At 46.6% G+C, this 20,869-nt stretch overlaps 1 protein-coding gene across 1 annotated transcript in view; it reads right to left on the bottom strand.

The window, feature by feature from the left end:
* LOC144755207 (sulfotransferase 1 family member D1-like) overlaps window positions 1–20,869 on the bottom strand; it is a 297,847-nt gene that overhangs the window by 14,938 nt on the left and 262,040 nt on the right. Inside the window, exons 5-6 of the mRNA XM_078643898.1 lie at window positions 19,600–19,726; window positions 17,667–17,761 (exon numbers count right to left, since the gene is read on the bottom strand). Of these exons, the coding sequence (XP_078500024.1) occupies window positions 17,667–17,761; window positions 19,600–19,726 (222 nt within the window). The remainder of the gene's footprint in view (window positions 1–17,666; window positions 17,762–19,599; window positions 19,727–20,869) is intronic.

The following is a 20,869-nucleotide window of genomic DNA, read 5'->3' as shown; positions in this document are numbered from 1 at the left end:
TGTCTTTTATGATTATGTGTATTGAAATAAAGACTTATTGAATCGAATGGAAAAGGCCAATATAAAATGTATAAGATTTTTTTTTTTATATAACCATTTTTATTTGCATTTTTTCCAACACTAAACAGTACAGTCATTTCAGTCCACATATCTCCCCCCTACTTCCGCCTCCCCCCGCGACATTGCCCAATTTGATGCAGACAGTTCCAAAGTGAAAAGGACCACTAGGTTACCACTCCACAGTACCATCAATAGTCTAATCATCAAACAGTCCCTCTTTATCCCTTTATGTACCTCCCGCCTTACCCCATTACAATCCACCATCCAAGCCGTGGTAATGTCTCCACTTCCCCCAGACTTTGCAAAACTTCCTAGGGCATCCTCGTGCTTTGTATGTGACTCTCTCAGCCGCCATATATAGGTCTAGTCCTCTCCTCCATTCATCTAACGATAGTATCTCCGGCGCCCCCCAGTGTCTCGCTATGTCCCTTTTGGCCACTACCAAAGTCAGTACCAGAAAGGCCAGCATGGGATGTGTCAAATCTACATCATTCATCATTCCTAATAGGGCCAGCCTGGGGTCGATTTGAATTTGGGTTTCCAAGACCGCGGTTAGTTCCGTGAAAATGCCTGACCAGTATCCCTGTATTTTAGTGCATGACCACAGGACATGGAAGAAGTCCCCCCTGGCGTCCCGGCATCTTAAGCACCTTGCATCATCTATCCTCCCCATTTTCTGGAGCCGCACCCTATCGAAGTAAGTTCTATGCAGTACATTGAATTGGATGAGACGGAGTCGGGATTTAACGGCCACCTCTCTAGAATGTGTTAATACTAGTTCCCAGTCTATGTCCTCCATGTCACCCACGTCCGTTTCCCACTGCTGCCGAAGCTTGGCCAAATCACCTAACATGTTATTCGTGAGGGTTTTATATGTGAGAGAGACCGCCTTCTGTTGTATGTGCTCCTGGAGGAGCCTGCCTTCGAGTGGGGCAAAGTCTACCAGCTCTGCGATGTTGATATTTTGGGCCCCCCATGCATGTTTGAGTCTGGTGTATTTGTATCTTTGTGTGGGGTGTAGTCTGAATTACGAGGTCAGCGCCGCAAACGACTTCAATTGCCCTTTGGCAACTATATCTCCTAGGGTGGAGATTCCTATGTCATCCCATCATTTATATCCTGTTAGTTTGTGGAGTTCCGCCAGCCACGTGCAGTGCCAGATTGGCATCTGTCTCGAGGGCTTCCTGTCCCATCCCGTGCGTTTCGTCGCAGCGTTCCAGGCCAGTAAGGTAATTTTGGTTGCCAGCAGGAGACGTTTCCGGCCAGTCCCCCCATACAGGTAAGAAAGTATGTGTCTGGGCACTAGCTTATGGCGCTCCAACGCATAGGAGGAATGGTCGGCCTGTGCATGCAACCAATCGTTGATCGGGGCCAAGTGTTCCGCCCAGTAGTACGCCTCTAAATTCGGGAGCGAGATCCCCCGGCTGTATTGATGCCGTTGTAGCGTGGTCAGTGCCACTCTAGGCTGTTTTCCCAGCCATATGAATGCCCATAGGTCTGCATGTATCATGGAAAAGACTTTTGGGGGAGTGGATAATACTCATTTTGTAAGGCGTACAAGTACTTGGGGAGAATAATCATCTTATACATTGCCGTGCGGCCTAAAAGAGTAAGTGGGAGCAGTCTCCAACGGTCCATATCCGCAATGGAGTTCACCATGATGCGTTCTATGTTACGTTGGTATGCCCCGTTTCTATCGAGGGTGAGATATACCCCAAGATATTGAAAGCCCTCTGTTGTCGTCACTAACCTTCTTGGAAGGTCTGACCATGTTTCCCGCCCCAAGGGGTCATACAGAACCGACTTGTGCCAATTTATTCGGTAGCCAGCAGAGCCACCGTATTGCTCCAATTCATGAAACAGCTCTGGGATCGACGTCTCCGGTGATGTGACATACAGAAGTACGTCATCCGCATAGAGCGAAATTTTTTCCTCGGTCATGTCTCCTTCACTCATTCTAAAGCCCCTAATGTCTGTGTTTTGGCGAATCCTGGTCGCCAAGATCTCAATAGTTAGGGCAAACAAAAGGGGGGGAGCGGGCATCCCTGCCTGGTCCCCCTTCGCACCAGGAACTCGCGTGACAAGACACCGTTCACCCTCACTCTGGCGCTTGGCTCGGTGTACAGCAGCCGCACCCATTCCTGGAACCTCAGCCCAAAGCCGAATTTCTGTAGGACACCTTCAAGGAACGGCCAATGAACTGCGCCAAAGGCTTTTTCCGCATCAAGGAACAGGAACCAGTGTGGGTCTTCTCTGTCCCGAACCTCTTGCAGCCAGTTGTGAGTGCGTCGTAGGTTCATTCTGGTGGCCCTATCCGGTATGAATCCCGTCTGGTCGAGGTGTATCAGCTGCGATATCACCATGCGGAGCCGCATTGCCAGAATAGTGGCTAGTAGTTTTGTTTCCGTATTTAATAACGAAATGGGGAGGTAGGACGCACAGTCCTCTTTTGGTTTACCCTCTTTATGAATTGGGATAATAGTCGCCAAGGCCAGGTCAGGGGGGAGTCTCCCTTCCTGCAGGGCACCCTCATACAACCCCTTCAGGTGTTTCGCCAGAAGGTCCGCTGTACGTTTAAAAAATTCCGCTGGGAAGCCGTTGGCTCCCGGTGTTTTTCCCGGCCGCAGCTTGGCTAGAGCCTCAGAGATGTCGTCAAGGGTAATATCAGAGTCCATATTTTTAGCGTCCTCAGCGGACAGAGTCGGGAGTTCGGTTTGGTCAATATAGTGCATAGCTTCTTCGTGTGTCCCTAGATCCCTGGCCTCATAGAAGCTTTCATAATGGTCTGCGAATGCCTCTGCTATGCGTGTATCCGATCTGAGGACCATTCCCTGAGTGTCTCTAATCTGTTCCACCCACCTCTCCGCACGCTCTTTTTTGATAAGCCATGCCAGGAGTTTACCTGATTTGTCCCCCACATCATGCAGGCGATGTAGGGTGGCTAAGGCTTGGGTTTTTGCCTCCCCGGTCACTAGTTCCCTATACTGTGACTGTCTATCCGTGAGTCTCCTAAGTGCCCCTGGGTCTCTCGAGATCTAGTATTCCCTTTCCATGGTTAGTATGTCCTGCTCTATCAGTTCAGCGTTGGAGTGCAGCTTTTTTTGTTCCTCTGCGAGTCTACTCTTCGCGCTATCTCTCACAACTGCCTTTAACGCCTCCCAAAATACCACTTTCGAGGTCACCGAGCCCTCGTTTTCGGCAATATAAACTTTTATATCCGCTCTCAGACCCCATAGGACGTCTGGGTTCTGCAGATCCCATGCCGTCAATCGCAACAGTCGTGTGTCACCTTGGCGTTTCCCCCTCAGTCTGATCAGCAGTGGGGAGTGGTCCGATACCCCCCTTGCTTTATATTCTGCTACGTCCTGCACTGTCAGGTATTGTCGGGACATAAAAACATAGTCCAGTCTCGAGAAGACCCTATAGGCGCCCGAGAAGTACGAGTAAACCCTCGATTCCGGGTGCAGCCACCTCCAGACGTCAGTAAGGCCTAGGTTAACCGACCATTGGGACAAGGGGGTCTGGGTCCCCTCTCTCTGCAACGTGCCTGTTCTGTCCTGCGTGACCTCCAAGACGTCGTTGAAGACCCCCCGACAATCTGTATGGTGTCAGCCGTTTCAAGCAGTATATCTGCTACCTTTTTTAATGTGGGTGCCTGGAGTTTCGGGGGAGCGTAGACCGAGATAATGGTGTAGGCATGCCTGTTCCACGTCCCCTTGATACCCATGTATGTTCCCTGGGGGTCAGTCCATGTCTGAGTAATAGTAAACGGAGAGGTCTTTTTTAGAATGATGGCAACCCCTCTAGAGTCTATAGTGTATCATGCATGTGCTAGCAGTTTAAAGCGGCCTCTAGCTAAGAAGGTGCAATTAGTACCTTTAAGGTGGGTTTCTTGTAGCAGTATGATGTCCGGGCCTACGCGTTTCAGATATGAGTTGACCAGCCCCCTTTTGATCTTGCTACCCAGGCCATTGACATTCCAGGACAGTACGCTTAGCCCCCTCCCGCCTTCCCCATGTGTGTCAGGGTCCCCTACCATGATTTGGGTCTCATGTAGTCAGGGAGGCTGTCCCTAGGTATGAGGCGTCCCGTAGAGTCATATATTGTGTACTGCTGCATTCTTGGGCATATCTAGTGGTGTGAGGGTGATGTCCAGTGCGGAGGTGTAGCATGAGGCACCGAAAGATATGACTGCATTCAACCAACTTTTCCCCCCTCCCCCAACCAAAGTCCCCCCAACCAAAACTGCTTCAACATTCTCCTCTCCTCCCCCCTCCCCACCTTTCCCCCCCATCCATCCCATCTGTGCAACCATTGACCAATAGGACTTTCAGGTGGTAAAGGTCTGTCGCCCTCCCACTGAAACCCAAATTAAACTATTTCCAAGGTTCAAACGGGAGCCCCTGTAGGGTCAATCTTGTTGTGTGTGCCCTGAATATTGTGTCTTTTCTTGCCGGAGTCGAGCAAGACAGCAGGACCATCATCAATAACCCCATTAACAGTGGTATGAGTCAATACTAAAAGAAAAGTGTTTGTAACTTGCATGTCGCCAGCAGCGGAGTGCTGCTGTTACGGATGGCAGTTCCAGTCTTCCTCATGAGTGGGAGTCTTGTGTTTCGGTGTCATGTTCATCTGAGCCGCCGGTAGCTCCCTGCTCCATCTCTCGGATCACCTCGACCAGGGGGTGCATGGAGCGATCTGTAGAGTCTTCCGCATCGGACATCTGTTCGTTTTCCAGGCTTTACGTCTCGCCATGTAGTTGAGCCAGGCAGCCGAATCTGGATTCCTGGTCCAACGGATCAGTTGTAAGAGCCTCCCGACCTCCTCTTCCCCGTCCCGCCGCATGAAGGTCCGGATAGGGTGACGATGGTGGGCCTTCCCTCATTCTCCGGATTTGGGATCTTTGTGTCTTCGGTGAGTTTCTCTGGAAGTTTGCCGTCGCCATTTCTGTTCGGATTCTTTGGCCTTCCTCTTTGGCCTCTCGGAGTAGAGGGCGCTCCTCCAACCACTGCCAGGCCTCTTCTGGTCGGTTAAAGAAGTGAGACTTGCCTTTGAATATGACTTTCAGTTTCACCGGGAAGAGCAGCATGTACGTGATACGCAGGTCTCGGAGTTTTGCTTTGACCGAGTCATAGGATCGTCTCTGCCTCTGGACGTCCAGGCTATAGTCGGGGAAGATCATGATGGTCGTGTTCTCCATTTTAAGTTCTCCTTTCCTTCTAGCTTCCCGGAGGATAAGGTCTCTATCGGCATAGTTAAGGAAGCGTGCAATTATCGGCCTTGGTCGTGCTCCTTCCGGCGGTTTCATCAGCAACGCCCTATGCGCCCTTTCAATAATGAAGCAATTCGAGAACTGGGCCTGCGGGAATGTTGTTTGTAGCCAGTTCTGCAGGAAGGCCGCTACATCAGTCTTTTCAATGCCCTCCCTAAAGCCTACAAATCGGAGGTTGTTCCGCCTCGCACTGTTTTCGGCATCATCCACCCTCCACAGCAATTGCCTGTGTGATGCCTGCAACTCCGCCATTTCCTTACGGAGGGTGGTAATAGAGTCTTCCGTCTCACCAACTCTGGACTCCGCCGTCGTCACCCTCTCAGTCAGATTCCGAAAGTCTTGGCGTAATAGAAGGACTTCAGAGCCCACCTCGCCTATTTTCGTTTCTAGCGCCGCCCTAGAGTCCTTTATATCTGTTCTGGAGGCCTGGATCGCCACCATCAGCATGGCTGTGTCCATGTGTGTTCCCGGCAGTCCCTGGGTCATCTCCCTTTGTGCCCTCGACGTGGTGTAACTCTCGATAGTCTCCTGTCTACCCGACCTTGCGGGCGGGTCTCTCTTCCCCATTTTGCTTCTTGTTTACGGCCAAAGTTTCTTGGAGATGTCAGACGTGCCGGGGTGGGGTGGGGTGGGAGGGGGTCGGGGGTCGTCTCTTCTACTCCTATCCCCACAGCCCCGCAGGTGATGAGTCTATCCCGCGGCAGGGACAAGCCCGATGTCCGCAATCAGGCACCTCTCTCCGTCGCTCCTATATCACGGCTGCCCCCTCACTCTGCGGGACCCTGGTGGAATGGGCCGTCTCTTCTCCCGGCAGTGGCGACAGGGGGGCCCCCATTAAGCTCAGTGGAGTGGGTCCGAGGTACCGTATGTCTCGCCACTCAGGCACCCCTCGCAACGTCGCAATATGCCTCCCTCTGGGGCCTCCGTAGTGTGAGCAGTGTCGCAGGCCCGATCCCTTGAGAGTAAGTTATTCTGAACTCCTCAATTAATGGGGCCCCCCCCTATGCGCAGGACGGCCTCCCTGTCTGGCCATGTAGCTTGCCTGCAGGTCTTGTTCGGCGGGGCCCTCGGCCGGTTTTGCACTCGTGGGGGGGTCGAAGGAACGGCGGGCGCTCACTCCCTGTCCGCCGCCTCTTAGCCGGTTCCCCGGTTGCAGCCGATCTTTGTCTCAGGCCGTAGCGCACCCTCTGAGGGTAGGGCGCCGTCGCGCGGTCCGGCCAGGCACTCGGCTCCGTGGGGGTGTTCTCCCCGGTAGCTCTAGGGCTGGTGCACTTCTTGTTTCTCTCGGGATCGGGGAGCGCCGCAGCCTGCGCCTCGACGGGTCCCTCCGCCGCACACGCGCGGCCTCCTCAAGCTCCTCACCCGGTGGCAGGTCCAGCCGTCGCAGCCGCCGGCTCCCGCCGCACCCCGAGCAGGCACTCACCGGTGACTGGGGTGTGGCGCCGGGCTTCCGATTCCCCTTCGGCCGGTCGCACCTCCCCTCCGCTCCCGATGTCGGGGGAGCACCGCCAGCAATAGCCTCCGTTGCCGGGGTGGAGTCAGAGCCGGGCCGAGGAAGTCCGCCCGGTCGCCATCTTGGAAAAGCGGCCCCGCTCCGGTGTTCTTCTCCCCTCGGCCGAATGCCGGCCTCAGTCGATCAAAAATGCTCAAAGTTGCAGCAGCAGGGGTATCCGGGCTGGGTCAGACTACAGTTTTGGTCTTTTTCACAAGATTTGGGCGGATTTGATTATCGGATTAATGCAGCACACCGGGAGCCGAGGCGAGGCACGTCCTACTCCTCCATGCTGCTGGCCACGCCCCTAAAATGTATAAGATTAACTCTAAAAAGGGTTAAAAGCAAATTATTAAAAGGGTTTTCAATCCAGCACAAGTATGGTTCAAGGCTTTTACCCGTCACAATGGGGATATAAGCTTTCACAGTCTTCATATTCCACATCGTACATAATCTTTTTTTGACATAAAATTCCCAAAAGCTCAACTTCACTGTGTCTCTTGCATGGCCATTAGTTGATGATGATTCAGTGAACATTTCCTGGAGGCCTAAATTATCAAAGCATGTTTTTAAATATGTCAGCCATGGTATCTTGGACATGTTTTGGAGATAGAAACCATCAGATATACACTGTCTTATCAAACCTTCCTCGGGATTTAGCCAGCATTTCAACCAAAGCAAAAGTGGCACCACCACTTTGATTTCGTCCTCTAAAAATGAAAGGCCCACTTCTTCATGACAGAAATGTGCTACATTTTGTGGAACTGCCAGCAGCCTGTGTATGAAGCTGTTTTCAATACACCCATATTCCTGGCCCATAAATAGCAGCTGAGATATATTTTGTTTTAAATAAAGTAATCATCTCTAGCAATGGTTTTGTATCTTTGAAAAACGGAAAGTGGATTCTATATTTCTTCCCATTTGTTGGGTTTTCATTTGAATATGTACCTTCCAGCTACAGTTAGAACTAAAAGTAATCCCCAGATAATGAAAAACTTTGGCCTTACTGGGCGTGGTCCCCCATGCCAATAAATCTAGGTTTCATGTTTGAGGGTCCATATGTCTTTGTACAGGATTTGGACTGGTTTATTTTAAGACCCTGCCCCTCCATAAACTCAGTAAAATAACCAAGCAGTTTATGGAAGCTTATGGGTGGGCGGGCAAGCACAGCATCATCAGCATATAAGAGTAAGGGTAGTGAACGGTCACCTACACTTGGTACATCTACTGCAGCTCTTGATAGATGTTCTCCTATACCATTTATGTAAATCAGGAATAGAAATGGGGCTAAAATGCAGCCTTGTGGTAAACCTTTATAAGATTCCATGAATTGGGTTAGTTCTCAATGGGGGCCAAGAAGCATCCCTACTTCTTACCATCATCCCTACTTCTCTTCCATTATCCCTGCTTCTCATCCCTACTTCTCTGCCACCATCCCTAATTCTCAGCCATAATCCCTACCTCTCACCCATCATTCTTACTTCCCATCCCTACTTCTTATCCATCACCCCTAATTCTCATCCATAGTCCATACTTCCCATCAATCATACCTCATCCCTACTTCTCATCCATCATTCCTACCTTTCATCTCTACTTCCCATCTACCTTCCTTACTTTATATGCATCATCCATTATCCCTCCTTCTCACCCATCATTCATGATCCCTACTTCTCATTCGTCATCCCTACCTATCATACATCTTCCTTACTTCTCATCCATCATTCATACTTTTCATCCATCACTCATCATCCCAATCACTTTTCCCTACCTTTCATGTTTCATACATCATCCCTACGTGTCATCTCTACTTTTCATACATCATCTCTATGTCTCATCGCTACTTCTCATACATCATCCTCCATCCCTACTTCTGATTCCTCATCCTCATCCTCATCTGGTGGTTTGGAAAAGAAAAGGGGCCTAGCTTGGCCCATATTTCAACACTTGGAGACGGGGGCATACAGGTCATGATAACATTTGTCTGGTGTCAGTTTGATATTGTAACAAAGAAAATGTTTAAACTCAACTCTTGCAGATGGTAATACAGTTTATCACAAACCTTTTTAGTTTCAGATGTATTTGTAACAAAGAAAATGTTTTCGTCTTAGGCTGTCTTTAGCTCAGAGAGCTGTGTTTTTTCTTTCCTTGCAGTTTGCAGATATTATGGGCTGGGCTTCAGTTGTGTAGGGATTCAGGAAGAGCAAGACTTGGACCGAGTTGTTATATATGAAACTGTAACCAGAAAAGTTTTCCCAATGAACTCTATAGCCCTCTCTCCAAGAGCAGATTTATGGCCCAGGTAGAAGGGCCTTTGTCTTCTCCAATCCATTAGAGCTTTCCACAGAGGCCTGCGTAAACAGAAAATCACTTACTTAAGTACAATGAAAAGCTTTACAACTTTGGATTCACTGGAAGCAAACACCATTTGTGTTTCACCTCCTCAGTCCTCAACAGACGTGCAATGAGAAGGCAGTCGTTTTCCACAGCTAGACCAATAGAATGCAGCTCTCTCTTAAGTCTGATTGGCTGGTGCCAACCATTCAATTTGAAGGTGTGTTGTACAACATTGAAAGTGTGATGGTATGACTGAGGGACGGGGAGCCCATCACTGCTGCCAGCACTTTGCACTTTCTTAGGGGGTCCACAGCCTCCACCAGGCATTGCGGCAGGTGCCGCCCACATCCTTCCTTCGTACAAAGAGGCACTCAAAAGCCGCTGGGAGCCAGTCATTGTTGCCAGCACTTTCTTGGGGGGGCCACAGTCCCCACCAGACTTCATGGCAGGTGCCTCTCTCATCTTTCCTTCATGCTAGAAGGCACTCAAAAGCTGCTTGGGGCTCCCGCGGTGCGGGCGTTTGCGGCAAGCCAGGGCAGCGCCCGGGCAAATCTGGGCCAGGGACTGGCCCGTCTGGGCCCGTCAGCGATGGGCAGAGGCTGGGCTGGGCCACCCCTCTTTCGTCCATCCTATAACCACCATGGGTAAGCATAAACAACCCTGCAGTTCTGATCTGGGCAAATCCTAAGCTAAACTTCCCCGGAATTCTGCCTTTATGATTTCACACCTAACTACAGCTGTAGGAGCATTAAAACAAGAAATCCAATTAGCGGAGAAACAGTTGGGATTGAGGGCTGAACATTTAGTGTTGAGTGTACCACCAGCTGACCCTCCTTTGATCGTAACCCCATGTGAGGCTCCCGGAACACCACAAACCGGGTTGTCTTGGCACAGGGTTCGCAGGATCCTCTACGGGTGTCCTAGACAGTAGAGCGAGGAAATCTGTCCATGGCTGCTTTACCTCCACCTCATTTGATTGTGGCCTCAGTAAAAAAGAAAGGGAAGCAGAGAGACACAAAATCCAACACTGTGCCAGCCGAACCCCCTCTGGGCTGTGACTGGGGATGGAGCTCAGAGCCACTATTCTCTACACTTATTGAGGATATCTCCAAACTTTTTAAAACAACGGTAGAAGGGTTGGTGTGGAAAATGACACAAATAGAGACTCTATTGAGGGACATGATCATGTGATTATTAACACGCCTGATGCACCTTCTTTGCTAAATATGGCCTCTAGCAGTAAGGGGGGGAGAAAACGAGGCCCGAAGGTCAGAGCACCCTACAAATCAACGTAGGTATCCAAGGAAAAGCTAAGCCGAGTAAATTTTAGATGTAAGCGCGGCTGATAAGAATGGCAAGTACATGGGAGAACGTATCCCCCCAGATAATCAACTCCCTGCTGGTCAGGACAAGATAACCACAAACAGGAGTGTAAATGGGATTGTAAATAGCTGCAGCCTACATTTGCCCCCTGAAGCCACCCCCTAATAGCAGTATTAACAGGTGTACCCCCGCTCAAAGACAAAGTTACTGAATCAACTGAGGAGCTTATACGCAAAACTAAACTCTGATGTAAACAATAGTCAAGTAATGGGGCCTTAGCGTTCGCCCATATTATCATGAGACGGGTGGGCTGGGTGGGTAGGAGCCCAAAACAAGAAGATGGTGATTGTAATATCACCAACTTTGACCAGATCGGTATAGCAGGGAAGCTGTTTCAAGGAGGTCCAAACCAGGGCCATGGGAGTATTAAGGCGTTGCTGCTTGGCTTCTTTTACCCACCACTAGTGGGCCCTCAGGCTCAGAGCCTGAGCCAATCGTGGAGCTTCGCACCGGAACCAGTAAGGGCCCAACCGATACATAGATCAAGAACCAGCGATGGCCATCCTCTCCTGCCCAATCTGCCTATTCTTCTTATTCCACCCCCTAATATAAGAGATTTATTAGGGAAGGATGTAGAGGAGAGCAATCTATTATCCACAAACAGATTCCTCCCTCTGAGCCAGCTGGACAATAATGACTCACTGGCTTCATCCCCCCACATCCGAATCATAGGTCGGTTGATCCAAGTTTTGCCATTTCCCGTTCGATTTATAGGAAAGGCGAGGAAGATAAATCACACCAAAGGGTTCTTAGTTGGAATATAGCCGGCCTGAGAAACAAAATAAATGACCCTAGTTGGTCTGATAACCTGAGGGAGTATGATGTGGTGGGTTTAAAAGAAACTTGGAATGGGGATAACTACTTTTGGCTGGACGGGTATAAGAGCTACTGGGAACCTGCAGGGCCTGCTCTGGCTGGTAGAGCTAATGGGGGATTATTAACTCTTATTTCTATTAAACTGCTCGGAACACATTCTATTATAGATTCTGGTGCCTGTAACTGTTTAGCAATAGAAATAACACCTGCCCATGCGCCCAAATTATGAATTGTTCATTTTTCCAACTCCCCTGAAAGCAGTTTCATGAATGAACATTTATGTAATTCAAAACGTTTTTTAGAAGTTTATAGGGAGAAGCAAACCACTTTTTATTAGAAAATAATCGTAGGCACGTCACAGATTTTTGGGGTTCTGAACACTGTTTTAGCTTGCAGTTTGAACATATGCAGCAAGGGGGGTTCCTCGAGGACCTACTGGCTGAATTTGATCTCGTACAAATGTGCATAAACCCTGGAGATCTCAGGATCCCCACATTTAAAGGGAGATGCCTGAACTCCATAATTGACTACATCTTAATTTCCCCAGGTCTGTTAACTCAGGTGGTTTTCTATAATGCATTGTGGTCACACTTTAGTGATCACAATCCTATCCACCTTATATTGGGTGGGGGTATGGGACTAGTGGGTAAACCTGGAGAAACCTCCATTGGTAAATGTCTAAAGCTAACAGACCAGGGTCGCAGGCTGAAATGGAGCAAGGTAGACCCAGGCCCTTTTCTCCAAGATCTATGAGATACCATTAATGAGGATATTGGGGTTTGTCTTGACTATACCAAGATGGGGGTAGAAACCCTCTTAGCCTTTGAAGGGTTTGTGAATGGGTGGTTAGAGGTCTCATGCACCCAATAAGAAACAGCAAGGAAATAGGCGAGAGATGATTTGTTTGCAAATGCACCGAAGCCCATCTAAAGCTTTTATTTGCCTTAAAACAAGTACCTCAAGATAAACACCAAAAAGCGGCTCTTAGAAAGACATATGAGCATGTCTTAGAAATCCGCAAAAACGAAATGAAACAAGAAGCCTGGAATGATTCACTTTTGGTGGATGTGCTTAAGAACAGAGCCAGGTTCTGGGACATTGTAAATAAACCATTGTTAATGGAATTAGTAACTCCCCGTTGGAATGTAATATAACTCAGGATCAATGGTTCACTCATTTTAAACTCACATATGATGACCAGAAAGACGTGGGAATCTCTAGTGTCCCTTCACCAAGTATGGGTACATACATTCTGGTTTTTAACGAAGAGGAAGTAGGCGTTGGCAATCGTGCAGATGTCTAGTAATAAGGCCCTGGAGCCAGATGATGTTCCGTCTGATCTATATAAAATGAATGAGACACTCTGGGCAAGAATTTTAACCAATGTTTTTAATGCGGTAAGTCAGCATGGGTTCCCAATGTCTTGGTCCCAATCTATTATTATACCGGTATTTACCGTAAACCGGTATTTACGGAATGGACCGTTGTATAGTTAATTTTTTGACGGACCTGCATAGAGATCTCTCTGCTAGGATGAGATTAAAGCAGAGGGGTAACTGTACTGAACATTTTCATAACGGAAGAGGTGTAAGACAGGGTTGCATTTAGCTCCCCTTCTTTTTACTTTAAACATAAACAACCTTGACACCTAGCTGTGCTCAGTCAGCCAAGATATCCCTCGAGCGGGGGTTCGGCCAATCCCCGGTCTTTTATATGCAGATGATGCAGTTCTACCAGCATGCGCAGCAGTGGGGCTCCAGAGTGTTCGGGACTCTTTTGTGGATTTCATGAGATCCATGAATTTAAGTGTTAATATTTCTAAATCGCACACTATGGTCAAGGGCCAGAGACCCAAAAAGTTAAAAATATTCTGCTGCAAAGGAACTGTATTAACAAGGGTGACCTCATTTACATACTTAGGGGTACTATTTGATAAGAGGGGATCTTGGGTACCACAAAAGAAAGCAAAAATGATGAGTTACAAGACAATTTCCAAAGGTATGTTCCATGTGGCAGGCTGACAAGGTTAGCCTTCAATAAGAATCAAAAGGAGAGGGAGGAAAGGTACTGGAGCCAGTTCACTTCCCCTGGTACATATGTTTTATTAAAGAGAACTAGCTCTGGAGTGGGTGCTTCTATTGTATGTTTGTTTTGGAAAAGAAACACATTATGTTTATAATAAGGCCCTCAGTCACCAACCAAGTTGTGACATGCTTCATCTTCGGGCCCCACCCTGCACCTCGGGTGTGCTAAAATGCCTGGATACAGAGGAGGTGGTATTGTGCCATGAGAGTGCAGTGAAAGGAAGTGAGTGAATGTTAAAAAAGCTGTCCTAAGGGTCCCTGGGATACAACAGACTATTTTAATGAGTGGGCCCTTGGCAGTTAATAAAAACGAGAGTCAGATATTTAAGGAGATCCTAAGGTTCAGCCATGCTCTCTTAGTGGTATGGCTTTCTTCAGGACATATGTGTAGTGCAAAGTGAGTGGTCTAAAAACCTATTATTGAAAGACCATACATGTGACACTCGCTCTAAGGTGTGATATGTGGTAGAGGAGAATTTCCTCTAGTGGCGGTTTCCTGTGAGGAAGGAAAAGACAAACAAACATACAGAGAAACATTTAACATACTAATATAGTTAGTCAGTCAAATGCACTTTATTTGATTCGTTAAAATCATAAAAGCAATAAAACATTTATATACAAATAAAAAAAACACTTATTTCATACATATACACAATCATTGCAGACTCATTAGTGGTGCATATTAGGAAGTAGAGCAAATCTAGGTGTATTATAAGTATTTCAAAGTTATTGCACGCTTTACTATACAGAATCCCTCAGTGGGAATTTTGTGATTTAATTCTATGAGCCGCCACCAAGAAACTGGCCACACAAAAGATAACACGGGTACTGCATAAAGTCTGTAAATAAACAAAGGAAGGCCTGACCTGGATAAAACCTGCCTCTCTTAATAAAGGTGCCAGGTATTTCTTCCTGGGTACCGTATACAGGCTACAAAACATGATAAAATGCATAGAATCCTGTAGGGAGAATACATCGCAGCTACATGGGGGGCCACTTTCCGGTTTGCACCATGAATGGGAAGTGCCGAGGGAGTAGTGTATTAAATTAAATCTAAATTTAGTTAACAAAAACCTATGAAAGGGCTTAGTAACAATTCTAAGGTAAGGCTCAAGGGAAGGCGAACTTAAGAACAGATAATGTTGTCTGACCGTTGGTTTCGTCAGTTCCTGCTCTTCCCGAGCTACTCTTGCCACCTCCAAAAAGTTATTTTTAGTCCAGGTCACGTCCTCCCGCCTAATACTAGATGGGGCATTGTATAAATCCGGACGTCCTAGCCGTGCAAAAGTATGTCTTACATATTCTAGCCAGGGAATTTTCATTGCATGGTCTAGTGACATAACATCTGTCAAGATGGAGTGATTGAGTGTTAACTCGTCATTAAGCCATGTCTTTAGCCAGAATAATAGGGGGGCCATTCTGATTCTATCAGTGACATAGTTGAGTCCCATCTCCCCATGGATTGAGAATGTAGGTGTGAACTGAGGGGTGGATAACAAGCGTCTCAGGGATTTATTTTCCGCCTTTTGTATCAGTTCTTGTGACACATAACCACATAGTGGGGAACCATACATGACTATGGAAATACATTTAGAATCATAGATTTTTAGTAGATCATCCATGGGCCTAGCGCCCAGTCTTTTTGAAAAACTCAGCAAGGCTGAGGTTGCTCTCACCATAGATAGACTTTTAGCCTTTATTTGTGGGCCCCACATGCCCTTCTCATCAAAAAGTACTCCCAGGTAGGGAAAAACTTCCACCCTCGACACAGCTTCCCCCTTACAGAAAAAGGATATGGTTTTCCTCTTCTTTCTGTGTCGGCCCACCACCTTGGTATGTGACTTGTTTGCATTAATCTTTAGGTCCAGCTGGTCCATGAAGGTACCAAAAGAATCAAGCAAACGCTGGAGGTCCACCCCTGTGCGTGCTATTAGGACAGCATCATCCGCGTATAGGAGAGCGGGGATCTTCGTTTCTCCTATGCGCGGAACGTCCCCCTCCACTGCCTCTAGATGTTCACCCAGGCCGTTTATGTAGATGGTAAATAGGAGGGGGGCCAAGATGCAGCCCTGACGCACTCCTCTTAGGGATTTGAAGTGACTTGTACATCCTCCTTCCTTCGTGACCCTCACTCGGGCGAATAGTTCCTGGTGTAAAGAAGCCAAAAAATAGACAAGTGGTTTGTCCACCACCATCTGAACTAGAACTTCCCAAAGTTTTGACCTATTCACAAGGTCAGAAGCCGAGGAGAGGTCCATGAAAGCTAGAAACAAGGACCCCTCCATGGCAACTGTGTACTTGGATAGTATCAGGTGCAGATTAGAACACTGGTCCACCGTGCCCCTTTTTTTCCTAAAGCCTTATTGGTTATTTGTTAGGCCCCCACACCTTTCGATGTTACCTCTAAGTTTGTATAATAAGACTCTGCCTAAGATCTTAATTGCAGAGTCTAAGAGGGAAATTGGCCTGTAACACCCTGGGTCATCCCGCTGGCCTTTTTTGAAGATTGGCACGATGATAGAGGTGGACCAAGTGCTGGGGAAGACTTTACAGTTTGCGGCTACAAACACTTTTGTTAGAACCCCCGCCCAGAGTTTTGGGGAGTGTATATAAAAGTCAGCAGGGACGCCGTCCCACCCTGTAGAGGTTTGGCCGTTAAAGCTCCAGAAACCTGGGAGCATATAGATTCGAAGGCCTTCATCACCTCAAGGGGAGTAGCCTGTTGGTCCTGGCAGATAGCCATGTGTCCTTCAATTGTAGGCAATAACTTGTCCATAAAATCTTCAGGAACCACTGTAGCCCAATTTATCCTTCTCCCTTGGTCCACTGGGCGTAAAGTATGACCAATGGCCGAGGGAAAGCTTTCTAATATAGTTGTTTCAGGAGTGGAGTGTCCGTGCTCTTATGCGGTCAAAGGCAGAGTGAGGACGGGGTGTGATGTAATTAGTTATAATAGACACATGATAATTTATGCGGTACTGAGTGGTAACCAAGATGCGTATAACGAAGGTTAGCTTTCGAACAGGTGGGGGGTCATACACCAAAGACATTTAAAACAAAATTACAATTAAGTTGATTTAAAAATTTCATTACATGATCTACGTTAGTTGGGAGGTCCTTTTGTGCTCTCCTGTTGTCCAGCTGGGGTGAAAGACTGAGTCCTTTGTGTGATTGCGACTGGTACTTATGTTTGGCCATATGCAGTGAGCAATGATATATCGTCTCGAATGCTGAGAAGTGAATAATTATACATTTAAGGTTCTGCTGCCAGAGTTCTACATCGGCTGATTCATTATTTGAGGTAATATGGGTCTTCAGTCTAAATATATTATATGTGTGACTTTTGGCAGGGCTGAGTGTACATTTCAGGTGTCAAATAGACCCTTTGGAATACATTAGAAGCACTTCCTAGGAGGTGCAATGATACACCAAACAGCCAATAGCATTAGGTGATAGGTGTACACTATTTCAGATAATGAATGACGGGGCTGACCTAAAGCCTGCTCTCTGCACATTGGGTTAAAATTCATCTTTCAGACATCCATTTATTTATCTATTTGTAGGTTTGTAACGCGCTCGAGTCGACTCCCGGAGGAGTATCTCTGCGCCTGTGACCTAGAGAGCCCTGTCAGCAAGTCTAAGGGGAAAAGACACACCTAATTAGAAGTGAAGAGAACTAGTGTGTAAAGTAAGATGGCACAGAAGAAGTAGACAGTAGGATGCAAGTGGACATGCAAATATGTAAAAGATTCTAGGAGGGGGAGGGAAAGACTTAATAGCAGATTTCAGTTAGGAGCATGCATGGAACCAAGCTCTGAATTGCTGCCAGAGAGGATGAAAGTTGACTTGGTGGGCATTTATTTTTTCCTATGGGTTAGAATTGATGGTCATGTTATGCTGGCTCGTTTATTCATCATAAGTAGAATGGGAGTGACCCACTGGACAATTGGGATTGAGTTCCATAAATGACTGGAGCAAGATCTGTCAGATGCCAAGCTCTCTCCACTTTTCAGTGACACTAGGGCTGTTGTTGGAAAATATCACAATTTTTAGTAGACCAGACTTCCACTCTTCATGAGTTTCTTTCATGGCACCAAAACTATGCTCTAATATACTGAAATAGTCTCCCTTATTTCCTTGAATGAGTCAGAAAACCTCTGCATTAAAATCTCACTGGTGTCATAAGTAGGATTCAAGATGGCAGCTTCTATCCTGCAGCACTCACCTCCTTCATATCCTCATAGAACAGGTAGAGTATAGGGTGGTCGCGGGCCTTCTTCCACCAGCCTTTTACATGGTCGTACCAGGAGCCACATACCACTAGTTTTAAGGGGAGGTGGCAGTTAGAAAATTAACAACTCAATCACTAGCACAAAAAAAATACAATAAGAATACACAACAGTGACAACAACTCATAATTACATTTGAGGTGACGATGAAACCCAATAAAACATGTAACAAAGGCAGGCCAGGGTTTAGAAATTTTGGCAAAGCACCCAACTGGCCAGCACTTCCAATAAGCCTTGCAGGGCTGAGTCCTCCTTTTACTCATACTCAGGTTAGTCCGTAAGTGGCATAGTAGAGAATCTGATCTAATTCTGCGCACATTTTCGTAAGTTTCATTTGGTTGCCCTCTATAAAGAAACTGAACACACCCCCTACCCATGTAACAGCGGCCCCAGGAGTAACTCGCCATTCAGGATACAGATCATAAGGGACAGGAACGGACAAACTGGAACTATTATGGTAAAGTGGTAACACAAATCAGGCAAAGCCAAAGAAGAAGCAAGAAGCACAGGAATGTAAGCAGACACGATATATGCAAATATAACGTAAGGTAGAAGTGCTCTTAAAGGGTAACATTTTGATTCCACACGTCCTTGAATATGAATACAACTAGCCCAACATCTATGATGTTTTTATTAACTTTAGAGCGACTTGAAAAGGATACATTTGACTGAAAATGTGGCACCCTGTTATTGATTCTTAGCCTACCTGAACTAAAATGTGACTCCTCATAATTCGCTTACACACATGCAAATCCTCATATTGGCACCACGGCTAAATATCAACATGGCTGCCCCTAGATTTTCATGTTAACCATCAAAGATTGTCAAAGGAAAAAAGGTTTTTCCGTTTTTAGGTCCTTTACATAAACAAAGGCATTTAAAAAATAATAAGGTATAAGACTGACTCGGTAATAGCCTTCTGAGTCTCCCTGGAGCCTGCACACTACATTGTCAAAACCTGCCATCTGATCCTAAATATGAGTGTGCCTGTCACCTCCAGGAGTCACTCGTGTTGATGTGGGACATAATGGGACCTTTTCAGGTGAGTTTAGCTGCCTCCAAATGCTAAAAGTGGAATATGGAAAATGCAATTGACAGCGTTGTGTAGGGGATTTCACATCTCACTGTCCATGCCCTGTAGTGAGAGATATGGAAAACTGGAAGGTGATGCTGGATACACCTGCCACATTGGTGATGGTGGAGGTGGCCATCCAATTATTACAACATTACGCACCCAAAAGGATGTTGGAAGCACACTGGCAGCAGCAGAAGAGGCCAGACTATGGCATATGGACAGTACATAAACAACAGTGGAAACGGTGAGCCTGCTGCACGTACCCTGTATGAGACCAGTAACGGTAGGGTCAAAAGGCAGAGAGATGCATCGACTAGTATTAAATACCCGTTTAAACAAACCGTGTTAGGTTTTTCCTATGGCATATAGTTATTACAAGGGTGGCACGGTGGGGCGGCAGTTTATCACACACGGGCAGTATCTGTGTGTGAACTGAAGGGGTCAGGCTGCTATAGTATATTGGCATGTGGGCAACAGTGGCGGTGTCAGCTGGTAGCGCATGGGTGGTACATGGGCTGGTGAGGGTAGAGGGAGCCATAAGCACGATTAGTAAATGGCAGAAGTGATGGGGAAGATCTGTAATACATAAGCAGTCATGGAAGGCTTGCATTACATGTTCAGTCCTTTCACATACATGGAGAGGGATGTTAGTCTATGCCAAGTGTTCATTTTACGACTACATAGTCAAAATGTGCTTCCTTCCTATACTGCTGGTGAAAGTAAATGCCAACATCAATAGATTCTATGTGCGAACGCTAAGATCCTTCTACACAGTCCCCTGCTAAGCTTCTCACCATCTCCAGCTATAAACTTTTCCAGGTACTCTGGCCATGTGCCAGGCTCTGGAAGCATCTTTGCCATCTTCTGGAAATTGAAGTAGGACACAGCTGTATCCTTAGCGTTGCGTGCCACATAGATTATCTGTGGTATTTTGAGAGAGAAGAAGAACATAAGGTTAGGAGCACCCTGAAAAATTATTCAATACATTAGTAGAAGCCAAAAAATGACAAAACCAGACATTTCTTCTTAAATTCTGAAGCTGCCCTAGGTCGACATTAAAGACTCCCTCTGACCTACCTCCCCCTCGTTAGTAGATATCTTTCTTTTTATTTATTTTTATTGAGCAGAGCATACGGCAATTGATACAATATAGAATAATCAATAATTTAGATTGTAGAGAGTCCGTTTTTAAAAAGAGACAAACAAATTCTAGTAAGAATCTTGGTCGTTAAAAAACATTATCAAAAACCAACAGACAAGAACGAAGTTCCTGCTACCAAGCTTTCTAAAGTGCTAACAGTGCTAGGTGTGGAAATACAGCAGATTTGGTCATAGCATGTATTATTATTGTCGTTGGCCTCGATCCCTCAATGGAGGTCATCTTCAATTAATACATAGGCATTCTATCTATTCAAGGAACCCTGCTACATTAAAATACAAACGAGTCATTCTTGCAAATAAATAACCATAAAGTGCCACATGATACAAATCCTACCGTTCTAATTTTCAAAAGTGCTAACAATGCTCAATGCTATACATTGCAGGGTTAGATAGCATTCTTATTGTTTATTTGCAAGACCCCTCCAATATCGTTTGTATTCATTTAACAAATAAACACTCTACCTTGAAAAGAAAAAAGGCTCGCAGCATCAAAGTGCCCTTAATTATATAATAATAAAGTGTTGAGTGCTAAAGTGTTAAAAAGCAGACAAGGAGTCCCAGCTATCAGAGAATCTCCAAACATTAATAAACTTTTTCATTGCCTCCTTGTCCTTTGCATTTTGTATATCCATTTTAGGTAGGATGGTACCTCCTCAGACCTCCAATTTTGGAGGATTAGGGAGCGAGCTACTAGGGAACAGATTGCTGTGTATGTCTGAAGGACTGGACTTTTTAATAGTACCAGCGGTGCCAGGGAACAACACCTATAACCTTCATGGGATACCTGTTTCGGCGCACAAACTACAGAGACACGGGACACTTCCTTCGGCGTCAAAGATTCAAGGTTTATTACTGCAGGGAACACAGAAGTCACGGCAAGTACAACACGTGCAACTTGGGGAG

This window comes from Lissotriton helveticus, chromosome 5_1 (assembly GCF_964261635.1).
Source record: "Lissotriton helveticus chromosome 5_1, aLisHel1.1, whole genome shotgun sequence".
Classification (NCBI taxonomy): Eukaryota; Metazoa; Chordata; class Amphibia; order Caudata; family Salamandridae; genus Lissotriton; species Lissotriton helveticus.
Note: the sequence above shows the minus strand (reverse complement) of the source record. Positions and strands in the feature narration are given on the sequence as shown.